At 36.0% G+C, this 15,603-nt stretch overlaps 2 protein-coding genes across 2 annotated transcripts in view; one reads left to right on the top strand and one right to left on the bottom strand.

Annotated features, from left to right (window-relative positions):
- LOC128986878 (NADPH oxidase 4-like) overlaps nt 1-15,603 on the bottom strand; it is an 84,894-nt gene that overhangs the window by 14,851 nt on the left and 54,440 nt on the right. The gene's annotated exons all lie outside the window — the stretch shown is intronic.
- On the top strand, nt 944-15,324 carry LOC128986879 (DNA-directed RNA polymerases I, II, and III subunit RPABC2-like). The gene is made up of 4 exons (XM_054407469.1): nt 944-1,175; nt 4,585-4,648; nt 11,136-11,227; nt 15,067-15,324. The coding sequence occupies exons 1-4, from the start codon at nt 1,147-1,149 to the stop codon at nt 15,275-15,277; spliced, it is 396 nt and encodes a 131-aa protein (XP_054263444.1). The 5' UTR covers nt 944-1,146; the 3' UTR covers nt 15,278-15,324.

Here is a 15,603-nt window from a genome sequence, read left to right as displayed (position 1 = left end):
GTGTTGTAACAGCTGTTTTGTTTGGAAGCAGCTAATGGTATTTTGTGTATTTACGAAAGATTGGTTACTCGACTATGACAATATTGGCTCCGCTTAAAAATGTACAGATATAGATTTATAATTTATATTGTTTCGGTTTTCAATTCTGTATGTTTCATTTTCAATATTTTTATAAATTTATCTTCATGAATTTCGATTTAAATCAATAAAGTGCGAATTAATGAGCTGATGCCACCTGTCTGCCATGTTATCTTATGGGACGTCTGTACTAAACAACACCAGTTGCGACGTTGCCAATTCTACCAGGCCGCGGCCTGTAGTTAAAGGTGGCCGTGGTTATATGGGACGTCTGCCACTAGACAGCACTACTTGTGACCTTGCCAATTCTGGACCGGTTCGTTTCTGAGAAAAGTTGGAAGCTACTATCATTTTTAAGGTTTGAAACTGGACCCAGCATTGGGTTTGAATCAATGGATCATGGAATCAGATGATCTTAGACAGGAACAAAGCTACAAAGACCATCTCACTCCATTCTACACTCATCCTTCACTCATCCCATTTCACTTAACGTTTTAGGATCTATCTATTCGTGCTCTATTTTTAATACACTGATTTAACAATAGACGTGTTAGTGTATTTGCATAGCTAATAAAACACAAGTGTAGAAAAATTGAGCTAGCTGCCATCAGAAAATATCTAGAACTCTGAAAGAAAAAGAAAAAGAGTCGTGATAAAATCCACAAAACTTTAACTTTGATGTGAGAATTAAAAAAAAATGAAGTTACCTAACTTAAAACCTCAAGAAATCCCAGGACAAATTTATACTACAGTCGTTATATAAGTTGAAGTTGTGAAGTTACATGTGTTAAAACCAAGTCAGTTTTTTATAAGAACACAAGAAGAAGAAAAATACAAAAATAAACATAACTTCAACTTCATCATAACATAACATAACCTTCAAAATAGCTCCGACCTCGACCTGGACCTGATCGTTTCTCTGATCGTTGATCATATTGATCCTTAATCCTTCGTTCTTTTCCAGAAGAATTCCGACAACAGTTAACCACCTTTGAAATCCAATTTTCAGTCTGGGTTTATTGTTAAATAATATTTTCATCTAGATCAATTTACCTTTCCAACTAGATCATGGCCGACGACGAATTCGAACCTGATGAGTAAGTTTTTAGTGTGTTTTATGTTCTATGTTGTTAACTAGCTTAATGTTCTTATTAATTGCCCATCATATTCATACTCACTCAGTTTTATAGCTAGGCCTAGTAGCCTATACCTAATTTATATGCTAGGCTATTACTAAGTTAATGAATTGCACACTCATTAGAAATAGTAAATAGGCCTAGGCCTAGGCCTACCTAGGTAGGCCTAGTACTAGTATCTAGGCTAAGCTGTCAAGATACTCACTTTTCAGCTTAGGTGGGTACAGTTTCTTAACTGGGCTATGCTGATATCTATTGAAACTATCGATTCAATTAGTAAACATTCATGCGATTTTTTCACCATCAGCAAGTTTGGCTGGTTAGGTTAGGTTATGATAGTTTAATTTAATAATAAGTTTAGATAGGCCTATAGGCCTATTTTAAAATATCCATTATAAATCAATATTTTCAATTCGATAGTTTCAATGAATATTAGCATAGCCCAGTTAAGAAACTGTACCCGCTTAGGCTCATTACAATCTTAACTTTGAAACACTTTGTAATTATAACGACTTTGAATAATTATACCAGTTAAAACCACATTTTAAAGCCTATCCTCACACATCTACTTAGGCTATTATAGGCTCTGTTGAAAAGCGACAACCATAACCAACTTATATTTCGTTATTAAATAAGTTGTATTGAAAAGAAATCATCAATAATAATGAATGTTTCCTTTAACAGGAAAATACCTATTTTAAATAGTTAATACACAAGAGTTAATAACTTAACTCTTGTAGGCCGTAATTGTGAGTTAAGTTACCAGCTTATTACGTACGGTGTAAAGGTCTCAGGCCTAATATTAGACATAGGAGGAAGTCTGCTTTAAGCCGGGTTTTCCTAGGCGCGGAAGTGGAGAGCGGAGAGAGGAACGTGGAGAGCGGACTCCACTTGTCTTACGTAATTTAATGTTACTGTTTTCCGAGAAGCGTAGCGGAACACCATGTTAATCTCTTTTCCACTCTCCGTGTCCTCTCTCCGCTTCGCGCAGCCTAGGAAAACCCAGCTTTAAACACAGAACTGATACCTGCACGGTTTCTCTTAAATTGCACGCAGCTCAGAAAAATAAATGAAAAGAGAGTTTAATTATGTGTCTAGCAATATTGTATGCACGCCAAGTAGGTACTGAGTAAACTGTACGGGCCTTGCAGTGGTGCAGAATATATTTTAATCATCTTGTACACACAGAATAGTTGCCTGTTTCCATCTAACTTTACCCTTGCCACCGTCTTTCCATATGTAATATCCTCCACTAGCCTGAACGTGTTTCCTCCCCCCCCCCCCCCCCCCCCCCCCGGCAATTGGTTGGAACACTTCTACTGTGTACAATGCAGACTCTTTGAGTTGAATGCTTCATAGCCAGTTCCCCAAGCAGACTGTCAATTAAAACTCAAATCAATTCCCAAAAAAATACTAACTTAACTGGTTTTTGAACTAAAGCATGGCTGAAAATAACTGGCCTAGGCCTACATACTAAGAAATTTATTACAACTTGGTACTTAAGTGGATGCAATTCCAGTCTAGTAACCTAAAAGGATCCTTTTGATCCTGAGAAAAGTCGGTAAGGCCTAATAACTGTCTTGAAATAAACATATGATAAAGTCAATAAAAGACATAAAAAAGGATAAAAAATAATTAGGCCCTTGGAACAGAGAAATAAAATAATTTATAAATAAAAAAACTTTTATAAAACAAAACGTTTTTAAACGCACTAAAAAGTAGAAAATAATGCATAAATATGTGGAGAGTATAAATACTTGTAAGATTAAAAACGAAAAACGTGGGGTGCATGCAATAAATAGGCCTAATTTACAATTACCTCCACCTATTGAACTAATGTATTATTATCAATTGCATGCACCCCATGTTTTTCGTTTTAAATCTTACAAGAATTAAGGCCTATACTCTCCACATATGTAAAAATTATTTTCTACTTTTTAGTGTGTTTAAATACCGTAAACGTTTTGTCTTATAAAAATTTTTTTATTTATAAACTATTTTCTACTTTTTAGTTTTTAATGTGTTTAATGTTTAGTTAGTTTAATGTTTAATGTGTGGATGTTAAATCTATTTCAAGCATCTATATCAGATTAAGACAGAGGCACGTGGGAAATCTAAGGTTTATTTGAGTTTCTTTTCATATAATTGTTTATTAGAATGAATATGCACCTACCTAATAACTATAAATATATCAATCTATTTAATTTATTGTTTGATTTATAGAATACTAAATAAATAACAATTGACATTATTAACAAACACCTTTATATCTGCAATCAGATTGTTTATCGTTATTTAAAAATGTTTGTACGTATAAAGAATCTCTTGGGGGCATTACCTGTACCTCTTAACCTCTGCTCTTCGAACTGTCAAATTTAAGTATTTACAGCTGACTTAAATTAATTGATGTATTTAAAACATTCTTTCAAAATGTAAACATGGAAAATTTGAAAGCCCATGGAGCGTAGCCCAAGGGAAATATGAAAATTAAATGATATAATATTGCATTGTCATTCATTTGTGAGCTATGTTTCAAATTTCAAGTGTCTAGCTCATCGGGAACTTTGTTTAAAATGTATATCAAAATTTGTACGGAAGTGAGCTAATAAAAACAAGCCCATGGGGCGCAGCCCAAGGGAAATATGAAAATTAAATTATATAATATTGCATTGTCATCCATTTGTGAGCTATGTTTCAAATTTCAAGTCTCTAGCTCATAGGGAACTTCGTTTAAAATGTACCTATATCAAAACTTGTAGGAAAGTGAGCTAATAAAAACACTTTACGCCCATGGGGCGTAGCCCAAGGCAAATATGAAAATTAAATGATATAGGCCTAATATTGCATTGTCATCCATTTGTGAGCTATGTTTCAAGTTTCAAGTCTCTAGCTCATCAGGAAGTATCAAAATTTGCAAGAAAGCGAGTTAATAAAAACAAGCCCATGGGGTGTAGCCCAAGGGAAATATGAAAATTAAATGATATAATATTGCATTGTCTTCCATTTGTGAGCTATGTTTCAAGTTTCAAGTCTCTAGCTCATCGGGAAGTTAGTATAAAATTGATTCCAAAATTTGTACCGGACAAGAATGCGAGCTAATAAAAACGTTTTAAAATAGACTTAGATATTAATGTTTTAAAAACATACCGTAACACAGCTGCTCAATGGTTCTGGCTTAAGAAACAGCAGGTTTTTACTCAGTATCAAAGCACAGGGTAAGTTATATAATAAAATTAATTTTTACACTCAATTTTACATATTTAGCTAAATAATACTTTTACAAAGGTGTTTTCTGTCTTAAGTAACAAAACAGTTAGGCCTATGAATTCTATGTCCCTAGGCATAACTTTCTTGAATTTAATCGTTGCAGTGTTGGTGAGGATTTTGATGAAGTTGAAGATGATGCGGACATCGATGAAATAGATCAGCAAGATGTGAGTTCCTAAAAACATTTGAATATTTACATAGGCCTAGTTGTTTCCCAGGGCAGTGCTTAGGCCACCAAATTTAGTAGTTCATATGGCCCTCCATGTAACTCTCCTTTCAGACTACACGGATTCTGTCGTCCAGTTAAAAAAAGTACAATTTTACGTTGTGTCTAAGTTTCTCTCACATTAACACAGTTTCTGATTGTACGGTGTGATAATGTGTTTGTAAAACCACAATAAAGATAAACAGTGCCCAACTGACAGGTCAGATTTTAACAGCTGATCTATTTAGGCACTGACTGGTAGGCTCTCGTTTGATAAAAACTGTGCAGTATGAAATCTTGCATTTAACTAAATGCGCAACTGACGCAAGGCCACGGCGCATCAATAAACCAGTTCAAAGGCAGTGTACAGTTCCAAGACCGTTGAAAGTGCCATGCTCTTCTTTATACTACTAATAGAAAATTGCCTGTACGGCAAAGCAGTACAGTGTGAAAGGAGTGTTAGTGTTAACGGACGGCTGTTAGCTGTCAGCCGCCAACCACTGCTAGGGAGATAACTTGAGGAGTGAATAAATACAAATCTGTTAATATGTTTATTATTCTTTGAAAAATATTTGCCCTACTACGGATAAATAATGATCCTTAATAGCCTTGCACACTCTCTGCACTGTTTGTGCGTTTACCCTTTTAAGATGTTTTTGTAGGGAATTATCTGCACAGTAGGTTACAGTTATTTTTCATCAAATAATAAATATAATATAATTAGCATAAATAGTTGTTTTTACTCAACTTATCGCCCAAGTTGTGGTTGGTAGGAAGTTGTGGTGGTAAGGTTCGATAAGGTACCTCACAATACAGGGTGTCCAAAAAGTCCTGGGTCAGTTAGATATTTTTTGAAATATTTAAAATAGATCTAGGCTACAAGACTTTACACAAAGTTACTAGACATAAAATCTATTTTGAAATGAAATATTACTTGTCACATATTCAGTGATATTCATTTTATCACATATTCAGTGTCCGCTACTTCTTCAGGGGGGCGGCCCGCAAGGAGTCATAAGAATATCTTAAATGTAAGCATAGATTGATTTGCACATGAAATTAAAGGGGTGAATTGTACTAGTAGAATACAATGCCCCATATTTTAACTCAAAAGAACATTTAAGTTAAAGTAAAAAATGGCAGCCGTTTAAAGATTCAAAATGGAAGATTCAAAAAATGTTTGAACGGCTGCCATTTTTTACTTAACTTAAATGTTCTTTTGAGCTCAAAATTGCAACATTGTATTTTAATAATAAATCCCTTCAATTTGATGTGCATCAACCTATGCATACGTTCATGATAGATTTTCTTCCGACTTCTAGCAGGCCCATGCTCTAGGGGAGGGGGGGGGGGGGGTTATCGTATAACAACATTGAAAATTCAATGCATCTTTGAATAAGAATAAGAATATATTTATTTCCAAAATTACAAACTACACAAATTACAATCGTGGCTGTAAAGCAAAGTACAAAGGAAAAAAAATCCCCACAAAGACTGTACATCTGCGTGTGGTGAGAGTCTTCTCCGTCGCTCACCACTTCACAGACAAGATAACAAAATAAACAAATAATTATTAAAATAAAAAGAAGTATTTTTTTTGCCATATTGTTGGCAAAAAAGACTGAACATGAACAATATTTGAAGTACTTGAATGAGGGTGCCAGTACTGAAGTAGTTTGGTTTATTAGCCTAATTTAGTTTTAGAATCGTCATCGACTTTCATTATGTTCTGTACTGGGATCTGATGAGCTCTTCGGCAGCATCATCGCTCAGACCGAGAAGCCAGCGCCCGATCTTTCTGCTGAAAACCGCGACACTGTCTCCCTCCCATTCTCTTATCTGAATGGGGAGATTAGTGCGTATAATGTGGGCTAGATAGTGAGGGGTAAGAAGCTGTGCTTTATTGTTCAATTTGGGAACGGAGATGCCTATGTGTGTTCTAGATCTAGTGTCATAAGAATGTAGCGAATCGGAGAAAATTTTGCTTTTGTTATTTTTTGAAAAGGTTATAACTGTTTTTAGGAATAGTTTCCTGATGTTAAGAACTGGAAAATTTTGAAAAAGTAGGTAGGTGGGGTATCTTTGGTCTTTTTTTAGTATGTGTTTGATTATGGATTTCTGGGTAACAGCAAGAGGAGCCAAGACAGAGGCAGACGCAGCCCCCCACGCAAGTATCCCGTACTGTAACAGTGACTGGACATACGCAAAGTATACACACCTGCAATGGTCCACAGACAGCACACAACCAAGCTGTGAAAAAGCGAAGATCATTTTTCTTAATCTGTTGTTGACGTAATCAACATGTGGAGCCCAGCTAAGTTTGTAGTCAATTATGACCCCAAGGTATTTGTAATTTTCGACTTGCTCAATGATTTCACAATGGCACGGCGCTGTCCATGGACCCCCGCAGCCGTGCAACCTGAGTACTCTATGGCCCGGACCACTGTCGCATCTAAAGTAAATGGGCAGACATTTGGTCTTGGACACATTTAAGGATAGTATGTTGTGGTCAAACCATAGTTTGAGCTTGTCCAAGTCGGAGGACGCCCTGTCATATACGGCGTCCCAATTAGGCCCGGAGGAGACTAGAGCCGTATCGTCAGCAAACAGGAACACCTTACCTTTAATTGACAGATTTGAGATATTGTTAATGTATATTAAAAATAAAAGAGGGCCAAGCGTGCTTCCTTGGACGACTCCATAGTTAATGTCTGTGTTGTCACCGTTGACTCCACGTATTGCTACAAACTGTTTTCGACTGTAAAAATAGTTTTCAAACCAAGTTAAGGAAGTATCTTTGACACCTAGTAAGTTTAGCTTTCTGAGTAATAAATTCCTATCGATAGAATCAAACGCTTTAGCAAGATCCAGGAATGTTATCATAACTTTATTTTTTTTACTGATTTCTTGGGTAATAAATGTTGTGAGATCAAAGAGTGCATCCGATGTGTTTAATCCTTTTCGGAAGCCGTATTGATTTTCTGTAATAATATTCTCTTTCTCCAGATAGTTTAAGAGCTGAATTTTTACCCATTTCTCTAGAATTTTACTTATCACAGGTAACAATGAAATGGGTCTGTAGTTATTAATGACAGATTTTTGCCCAGATTTGTGTATCGGGATAACCTTAGCTAATTTGAAAATATCAGGAAAGTTCCCAGTGCGTATACTTGTGTTTATTAAGTGCCGAATTGGAATATGAAGGCTTGCATTTTCTTTAATAATTCTGACTGGAATGTCGTACCAGCCAGGAGCTGAACCTCCCTTGATACTATTTATTAAATTGGAAAGCTGGGGCTCATTGACAGGCACCATCTCAAATACAGAATCAACCGCGTGGTCGGCGTCATCCACCTCCGGTCGTCCCGAAGCCGTGATACCCATTGCCAACTCAGATCCCACAGAAGAGAAAAAATTATTAAATGTGTTACAAATGTGTTTTGTTTCTGGGGGGGAGGCAGTGTCAGAGTTAACAACAAACGCCTCAACCGGAAACGGCGCTTTGGCACTTGGTCGGCCAGCCACCTCGTTTACAACTGACCAAAATTTACGAGCGTCACCCGCGGATTCGTCGATTTTGGTTTTGTAATAATTAAACTTTATATTCTTAATTAGGGAATGTAATCTATTGCAATACTGGGTGAATTCATTTCGAAGATACAGGTTGAATGGTTCTTTTTATAATTGTTTAAAAAGGAGATCCCGCTTTCTTATTGAAGTAATAAGACCACTAGTTATCCAAGGTTTGATTTTTGTATTTTTAGCGTTAATTTTAATATTTAATAATGCGTTTTCAATCACCCTGCCAATTTTTTTTGTAATTTGCTCGGCAAAAAAATTTACGTCTTCACTTGCTAGTACTTCTTGCCAGTTTTCAGTTGTTAAAAGGTTATTGACAATTTTCCAGTCAGTCTTTTTGTAAAAAGAAGCTTCCATTTTATTATTATTGTAGTGTCGCTGCTTAGATATTTGTAGTGCTATGGGGTAATGATCAGTTAAACTTGACTGAAGGATTGCTGATTTAGTAAGGATTTTATTAGCAATTTTGACGAAAAAATGGTCAATGCAGGTATTACTAGCAGGTCGTGTTATTGAGTTGATGCAAGGTATAAATCCATATCCATACATTTCGTCTAAGAAGCGCTCTTCTAGACTATTTTGCCCAGGTGCCAAAATGTTGCAATTTGTATCACCAACTAAAACACGAATGCCTTGGAAATCTCGGCTTAAGTAATAATGCTCAGAAACACCATTGATGAAGTGCTCAAGACTAGAGCTCGGACTCCGATATACGGCTAATATGTCACATGGATTGCCGGCCCAGTCGAAGGTCACTGATAAGGCAGTGGCGACTCCTCCGAGCGACAACTGACTACAGGAATAGCTGTCATTTTGGACTCTTATGTCCGTTTGAGTTTGGGTTTTATTTCGGCATTGTATTTTACTAACAAAGACCTTTCATTTTATGTGCATATCAACCTATGCATACATTTAAGATTTTCTTCTGACTCCTATCGGGCCGTCCCCCTGAGGAAGTAGCGGATCACTAAATCCATATATAAATCCCAAAGTACCCATGAACTTTTGAGAAAACTAAAAGTCACACCCCCATAAACCAGATACTTAAAATGTTCGTCATGACGAGAAACCTTGTGCAAAACTATCCATTATTTCATAAACTAATTCTAACTAAAACTAACTGTAATTCATAATTGTAATTCCATTCTAAAGGGAACTTCCCATATACCTAATGTTAAAAATACTTCAGCTGTACTTATTTATTTGTTAGCCTATTAAAAATCAGGTGTGATTATTTGTTTGTACTACTTAGTGATGTAAAACGCCCTGGCGTTTAAATCTCGGGGCAAATGCCCAGGGAATTTGCCCGTATAACAGCCCAAAATCCATAAGCGCCGGGCGTTTATCCAGTTAAAGGCTAATAAACCTAATTAATGGAAATTAAATTGAACACTACTCTTCTAGTCAACTTTTTAAACCTCTAACATTAGATATTTACATAATAGCCTATATAAAAAAAAAATAATTAGGCCTACTTGTATAATTTTAATTATATTGGTAGGAAGTCAGTACTAGAAAGTCAACACTTTTCTTTTGTCGACAAGAGGAAATAATTTAGACTGAAAATAACTTCATAGGTTTATTTTTATTTAAAATAAAAATAATAATAAAAAAAGTAATAATAAAAAATAATAATAAAAATAACAATATCTGGCTAATGTAATAGAATTAATTTAGCACTTGTTTTACTAACAAAACCTTAATACTTAACTTTAAATTTAATTAATTAGACATCATATATTTATCTTATGCACATATTTATGAATTACAGAGTAGAAACCTGCTTAATCAGTATATAAGATTTTATTTAACAATTTAGAAAATTATTTATTTAGAATACCACACTGAAAATATTACAGGTTTTATTGTATTACGCCTTAAACTGAACTTTTTATAAACGCCCAGTTTTTGGGCGCTTAAAATCGCTTTGGGTAAATGCCCGGACAAATGCCCATTTATAAACGACCCGCCCACTGGGCATTTGCCCGGCCCACATCACTAGTACTACTGTATTCTGTTTTGTATATTTCAGCTTAACTTAACCAATTAATAGTTTTATTATTACTTATGAAGTCAAACGGGTTGAAACCCGTGGGTAACAGCTGGTATGTAATCAAGTAGATTTTAATTTTTTTTTTTGTAGCTCTATTTTAAATGTTTCTGAAAATATACATGTAACCAACCTGGGACTTTTTGGACGTACCCTTTTAAGTAGAAGGGGGAAAAAGGGATGTTACAGAAAAGTAAGTACAAAGTACAAATTGCTTTGCCCATACTTCACAAAATATTGTCACAAATTGTGGATATTTATAGGCATGCACTGTGGATGCAATACTCCCTGGTGTGGATTAACGTCCGCACGAGTGAGTACTACGACTATCCGCAGTACTATCCTGATAATTAGACTAATTCGTATAGCCTATACCAAGGCAAAAATGTGGTTCGGATTCCACGATAAAATGTAGGTCCCTTAGTTGCCATTAGCTGTATGGGCTATTAATTAACAGCTGTGTCTAAGGAATGTCGGCCTTAGTCACTAACAAGACTACAAGATCGCGCCACTCATCCTACACTCATGTACATTCATATTTGACTTAAAATACCTAATTTGTATGGTCGCCAGTACGCCAGTTAATAAGAAAGTATTAAAGTAATGTATTAAGTAATAACATCGTTGGGGTACAAAGTACAATCTTTATGGTACAAAGTTAGAATTAAGATATTTTAAATATTGTAAATTACCTAGTAGTTTTTTGTTTTTACAAAACATCACATTATTCTTCTATAGCATATCTATACATAATGTGTTATCGCAATCATCTAGTCTTTGGGGAAAATGCAATAATCGGTGAAAACATTCTCTGTTGCAGGAAGAGGGAGAGAATATTGAACTTCTCAATGCTCAGGATGCTAGAGGCGGTGTACAGAAGTCAAACAGGATTACAACAAAGTATATGACAAAGTAAGTGATGTGAAGTAAAGATTAGGCCTACTGAGTGTAGACCTAATTTAGCAATTTGTTAAATTTTTATAGAATTTTTATGTTCAATAAAAAAAAAACCAAGTACTTGTTTAGCGCAACAGGAACAATTAAGTATTATAATATTACTAGAAACATTGCTTGAACAGCTGGCCTTTAACCCTTTGAGTGCTATGCGGCGATAAATCGGCATTTATTAAAATCTCTAAGGGATATAGAGAGGAAGGTTATTTTAACAAAAAGTAGCAAAACGGCCATTGGTGACCACGTTCATGGGATACACTAACAACCACTTAGCTAAAAGATTCGCCCAATCCGATGATTCGAGGTGTATGTCTAAACCAAGGATTATGAAAAGCTCACTATGCCCCAATGGTTGTAGTATACCGGTATCACTACAAAGACACAGGTCACCAATTATTTGCCACACAGGACGGGAATCGATAGAAACAATAAGAAAGAAATCTGTTTTTTAGGTAACCTCGGTACAACAATGACGACTTAACAGCCGCGTAACAGTTTAATACAACTGCCTCTTTAAACAACCGTTCAGTTGGATAACGCCTGCGTCCGGCCAACCCACAGCCAAATCGAAAAGTTGTTGACTAGAGCGTTGCATTGCGTTGAGCAGTCGTGCAGCTGTGAGCAACGACAACTTCCTGAAACAGTTGTGACACAAATTTCCTGCCGGCGAACACTCATATGGTAGCGCAGGAAATTCTGCTACCTTAACAATCAACAAAGTCCCAGGAATCGCACGAGTCGGGTTGCTGCTGGGATTTTCCAAGAGTTGATAGTGATTCGGATAGCCTCACTATTGATAGTCTCGGTTAATCAGAACTCTGAACAACTAGTGTCTTTAGTTCATTGCCCTAGTCAGAGGAGTTTGTGAAGAGTCGATAATTTTTACATGTTGAAGCCTTCCGGAATTGGTAATCAATTATAACAGGTTACGTACCGGTACCTTGACATCCACAATTCCTTAGTCAATATCCGTTGACTAGTTTCGACTACTACGTAGTCATTATCAAAAACGGAACGTTCATTCATTGAATGTCGTCAAATCTTAAATACATCGAACATACAAACAAACATAACACGAACACGGTAGAAATTTAACGTCATTATGTTAAATGTCTACCGTGTTTGTGTTATGTTTGTTTGTGTGTCCGATGTATTTAAGATTTGACTACATTCATTCAATGAATGTAATATTTTAACGTTCCGTTTTTGATAATTACTACGTAGTAGTCAAAACTAGTCATAGATATCGACTAAGGAATTATGTACGTCAAGGTACGTAACCTGTTATAAGTTAATTTTGACGTGACTTTGTGGGAAATAACTACTTAGAATGCCACAAACTACTTGATTATGCGAGCAATAAACTAAGTAGGTTCACCCTGCTTACCTACAAGGTTACACGTGAGAGCCTGAAACAAACAAGGGTTAAAAATAAAAATAGGCCAAGCTTAGATCCCACAGATTCTGAGTTTATAAAAAGAAAGTTGGCTTAAGTTGCCAGTGAAGGAAAAAAGGAAAGGTCGAAACAAAAAATAAAACTGCTGCTTGAACGTAAAAACAAAATTAAAACTTGCACTTCCTTACGTGGACAACTTTAGCAAACTTTTGCCAAACTAGGTAAGCAGAAACCTGTCTGTTGGGACGAACTTGTGGAGATCACACTAAATTAAAAGGATTAAAAATTAACACAAACAGTCCCGATACTGAATTTAAAACGAATCACGAACTTCAATTTCCCCACTTATTTGGTTGGTTAAATAACGCAGGACTAGGGCTGAGAGTCAGGCCTAGCTTTCAAATTGCGACAATGTTTTTCTCGCTAAAACTGGTAGAAAAATATAAAAATGCAACGAAAATTTTGTTACACAACTCACCAAAGGACGAAATAAATAACCGAACACGTTTCAAAATAAAACTGTGAAGGTAACGCTTCAAATTCAACTTTAAGAACTTCAGCTTACAAACACTAATTTATCAAGACGTAGTACGACGAACTTGAAACAAGTAACTTCGAAACGCATAGCCGGGTCGAGAATGGGAATGACAGCCTCTTCAGTCTTCCCAAACTTTTTATTCGAGAAGAAGACCAAGTCACCCGCTGATTGGTCAGCGAGTTACGAAAAAACAGAAAAAGGCGGAGACTTGTAACATTGAAGGCCGGCAGAAGATGCTTACCCGGTCAGAAAAAGAAAAAAGAGTAATCAGTCCTCCTTATCCTCCCGAAGCATGTCCGCAGACAGAGCCAATAACCAAACAACCCAAGTGGCTTTTGCACTGACGTCGTCTGCAGTCTTAAACTTCAGAGAGATTATGTATGATGCTAGTTAACTTAAAAAAGCAGTTATGTGAAAGTAATCAACAACTGTTTGTATGTACTAATAAATTTCTTCCTTCCCTATGGTGAGTTTTAATTGTCCCCCCCCCCCCCCAACTTTTTTCTACATTTTTTCAAATATCAATCCCAGACCACTTCCAAACATTGTTGGGTAGTAAGTACTTCATTTTGACAAGGCGGTCATTTCCGACCGCCATCTTGGATCCGCCATATTGGATGCAAAATATTTTTTCAAATGTAAAGGTGGGGTTGTGACCCATTATTTCGAACTAGATTTTTACCCTGATTACAATGCCACAAACCGCTTTTAAAAATGTTGATCCATTCTAAAGTTATAAGGCCTTTTTAAAACTTTATTTATAGCCCATTTTAACATTGTGCATTCACAAACTAAGGCCATAATCTCAAAATAGTGCTAGATAAAGATAGAATACACAACCAGTCATTGTTGACCTATGTTCACTTGGTTATGACACATGTATTGTTTTCGGCCGCCATCTTGGATCCGCCATTTTGAAATGGAATAAATTATTTTAAATATGAAGGGGATGTTGTGGCCCATCATTTCGAACTACTTTTTTAAGCTAAACTCAATGCCGCAATCTATTTTTTGTTATTAAGTTTTATTTATGAAATATTTGATTTTTTTTGTTAAAAATGACAATATTTCAAAATCAAAATATGAAAATGAAAAACGGATCATGGAATTGAGTTTGGCTTAAAAAAGTAATTCGAAATGATGGGTCACGACATCCACTTTATATTTAAAATAATTTATCCCATTTCAAAATTGCGGAACCAAGATGGCGGTCGAAAAAAATACATGTGTCATAACCAAGTGAACATAGGCCAACAATGACTGGTTGTGTATTCTTATCTTTATCTAGCACTATTTTGAGATTATGGTCTTAGTTTGTGAATGCACAATGTTAAAATGGGCTAAAAATAAAGTTTTAAAATGGCCTTATAACTTTAGAATGGATCAAAATTTTTAAAAGCGGTTTGTGACATTGTAATCAGGGTAAAAATCTAGTTCGAAATAATGGGTCACATCCCCACCTTTACATTTGAAAAAAATATTTTGCATCCAATATGGTGGATCCAAGATGGCGGCCGGAAATGACCACCTTGTCAAAATGAAGTACTTACTACCCAACAATGTTTGGAAGTGGTCTGGGATTGATATTTGAAAAAATGTAGAAAAAGTTGGGGGGGACAATTAAAACACCCTGTATACCAACACCAGGTAAACTGTGGTATTCTTTTGTAGTTTAACCTAGTTACACTACCTTCTGAAATTACCCCCTCACCATTTAGGCCCATTACCCAGTTGTCGACAACTGCCTGTTCTGCACAACCGTTTAGTTGTGCAACGTCTGCCGCGCCACAACCGTTGCGTTGTTTTTACCCCACCTCTACACTAGTGTTATGAGTGTTCTGTTTACAAATGACGGTTGTTCAGGTATGAGAGAGCACGTGTGCTGGGTACCAGAGCTCTACAGATCGCGATGTGTGCTCCAGTCATGGTGGAGCTGGAGGGGGAAACAGATCCGCTGCAGATAGCGATGAAAGAACTGAAGCAGCGCAAGATCCCCATCATCATCAGAAGATATCTACCCGACAACAGCTTCGAGGACTGGGGCATTGACGAGCTTATCATCATCGATCATTAGTTTTTATTTTGTGTGATTATATTTTAAGAAATAAAAGTCGTTTTATACATTACTGTACATTTTTTATCCTGAACTGTGTAGGTGTTTTTTTTTCTGTGTGATGGATTATCTGAGGAGCAAGCAACGGTAAATGAATGGTTTTGGAAATAGAAATTTCCCTTAGTAATCTATGTGAACTACACGATATATTATTTTTAAGATGAAAGATAGAGCAAAAGGGCCTAGGTTTTTAGGATTTTTTGTGGAGTATCAGGCTTACTGAATGAGAAAGAGTCCAATTGGCACGAGAGACAGTAAGCTTTACACTATACACAAAACATTATAAT

Source organism: Macrosteles quadrilineatus, unplaced genomic scaffold, assembly GCF_028750875.1.
Source record: "Macrosteles quadrilineatus isolate MER2022 unplaced genomic scaffold, UCM_ALF_1.0 Scaffold_2__2_contigs__length_208266976, whole genome shotgun sequence".
NCBI classification, from domain to species: Eukaryota; Metazoa; Arthropoda; class Insecta; order Hemiptera; family Cicadellidae; genus Macrosteles; species Macrosteles quadrilineatus.
The sequence above is the reverse complement of the archived record's forward strand: the minus strand, read 5'-3'. Positions and strand labels throughout refer to the sequence as shown.

Bases quoted from the DNA above. Each gene is read 5' to 3' on its own strand.
- LOC128986879 (XM_054407469.1), top strand. From the start codon at position 1,147: ATGGCCGACGACGAATTCGAACCTGATGA. The intron at 4,649-11,135 runs GTGAGTTCCTAA...TCTCTGTTGCAG, and splicing joins ATGAAATAGATCAGCAAGAT to GAAGAGGGAGAGAATATTGA. The intron at 11,228-15,066 runs GTAAGTGATGTG...ACGGTTGTTCAG, and splicing joins ACAACAAAGTATATGACAAA to GTATGAGAGAGCACGTGTGC.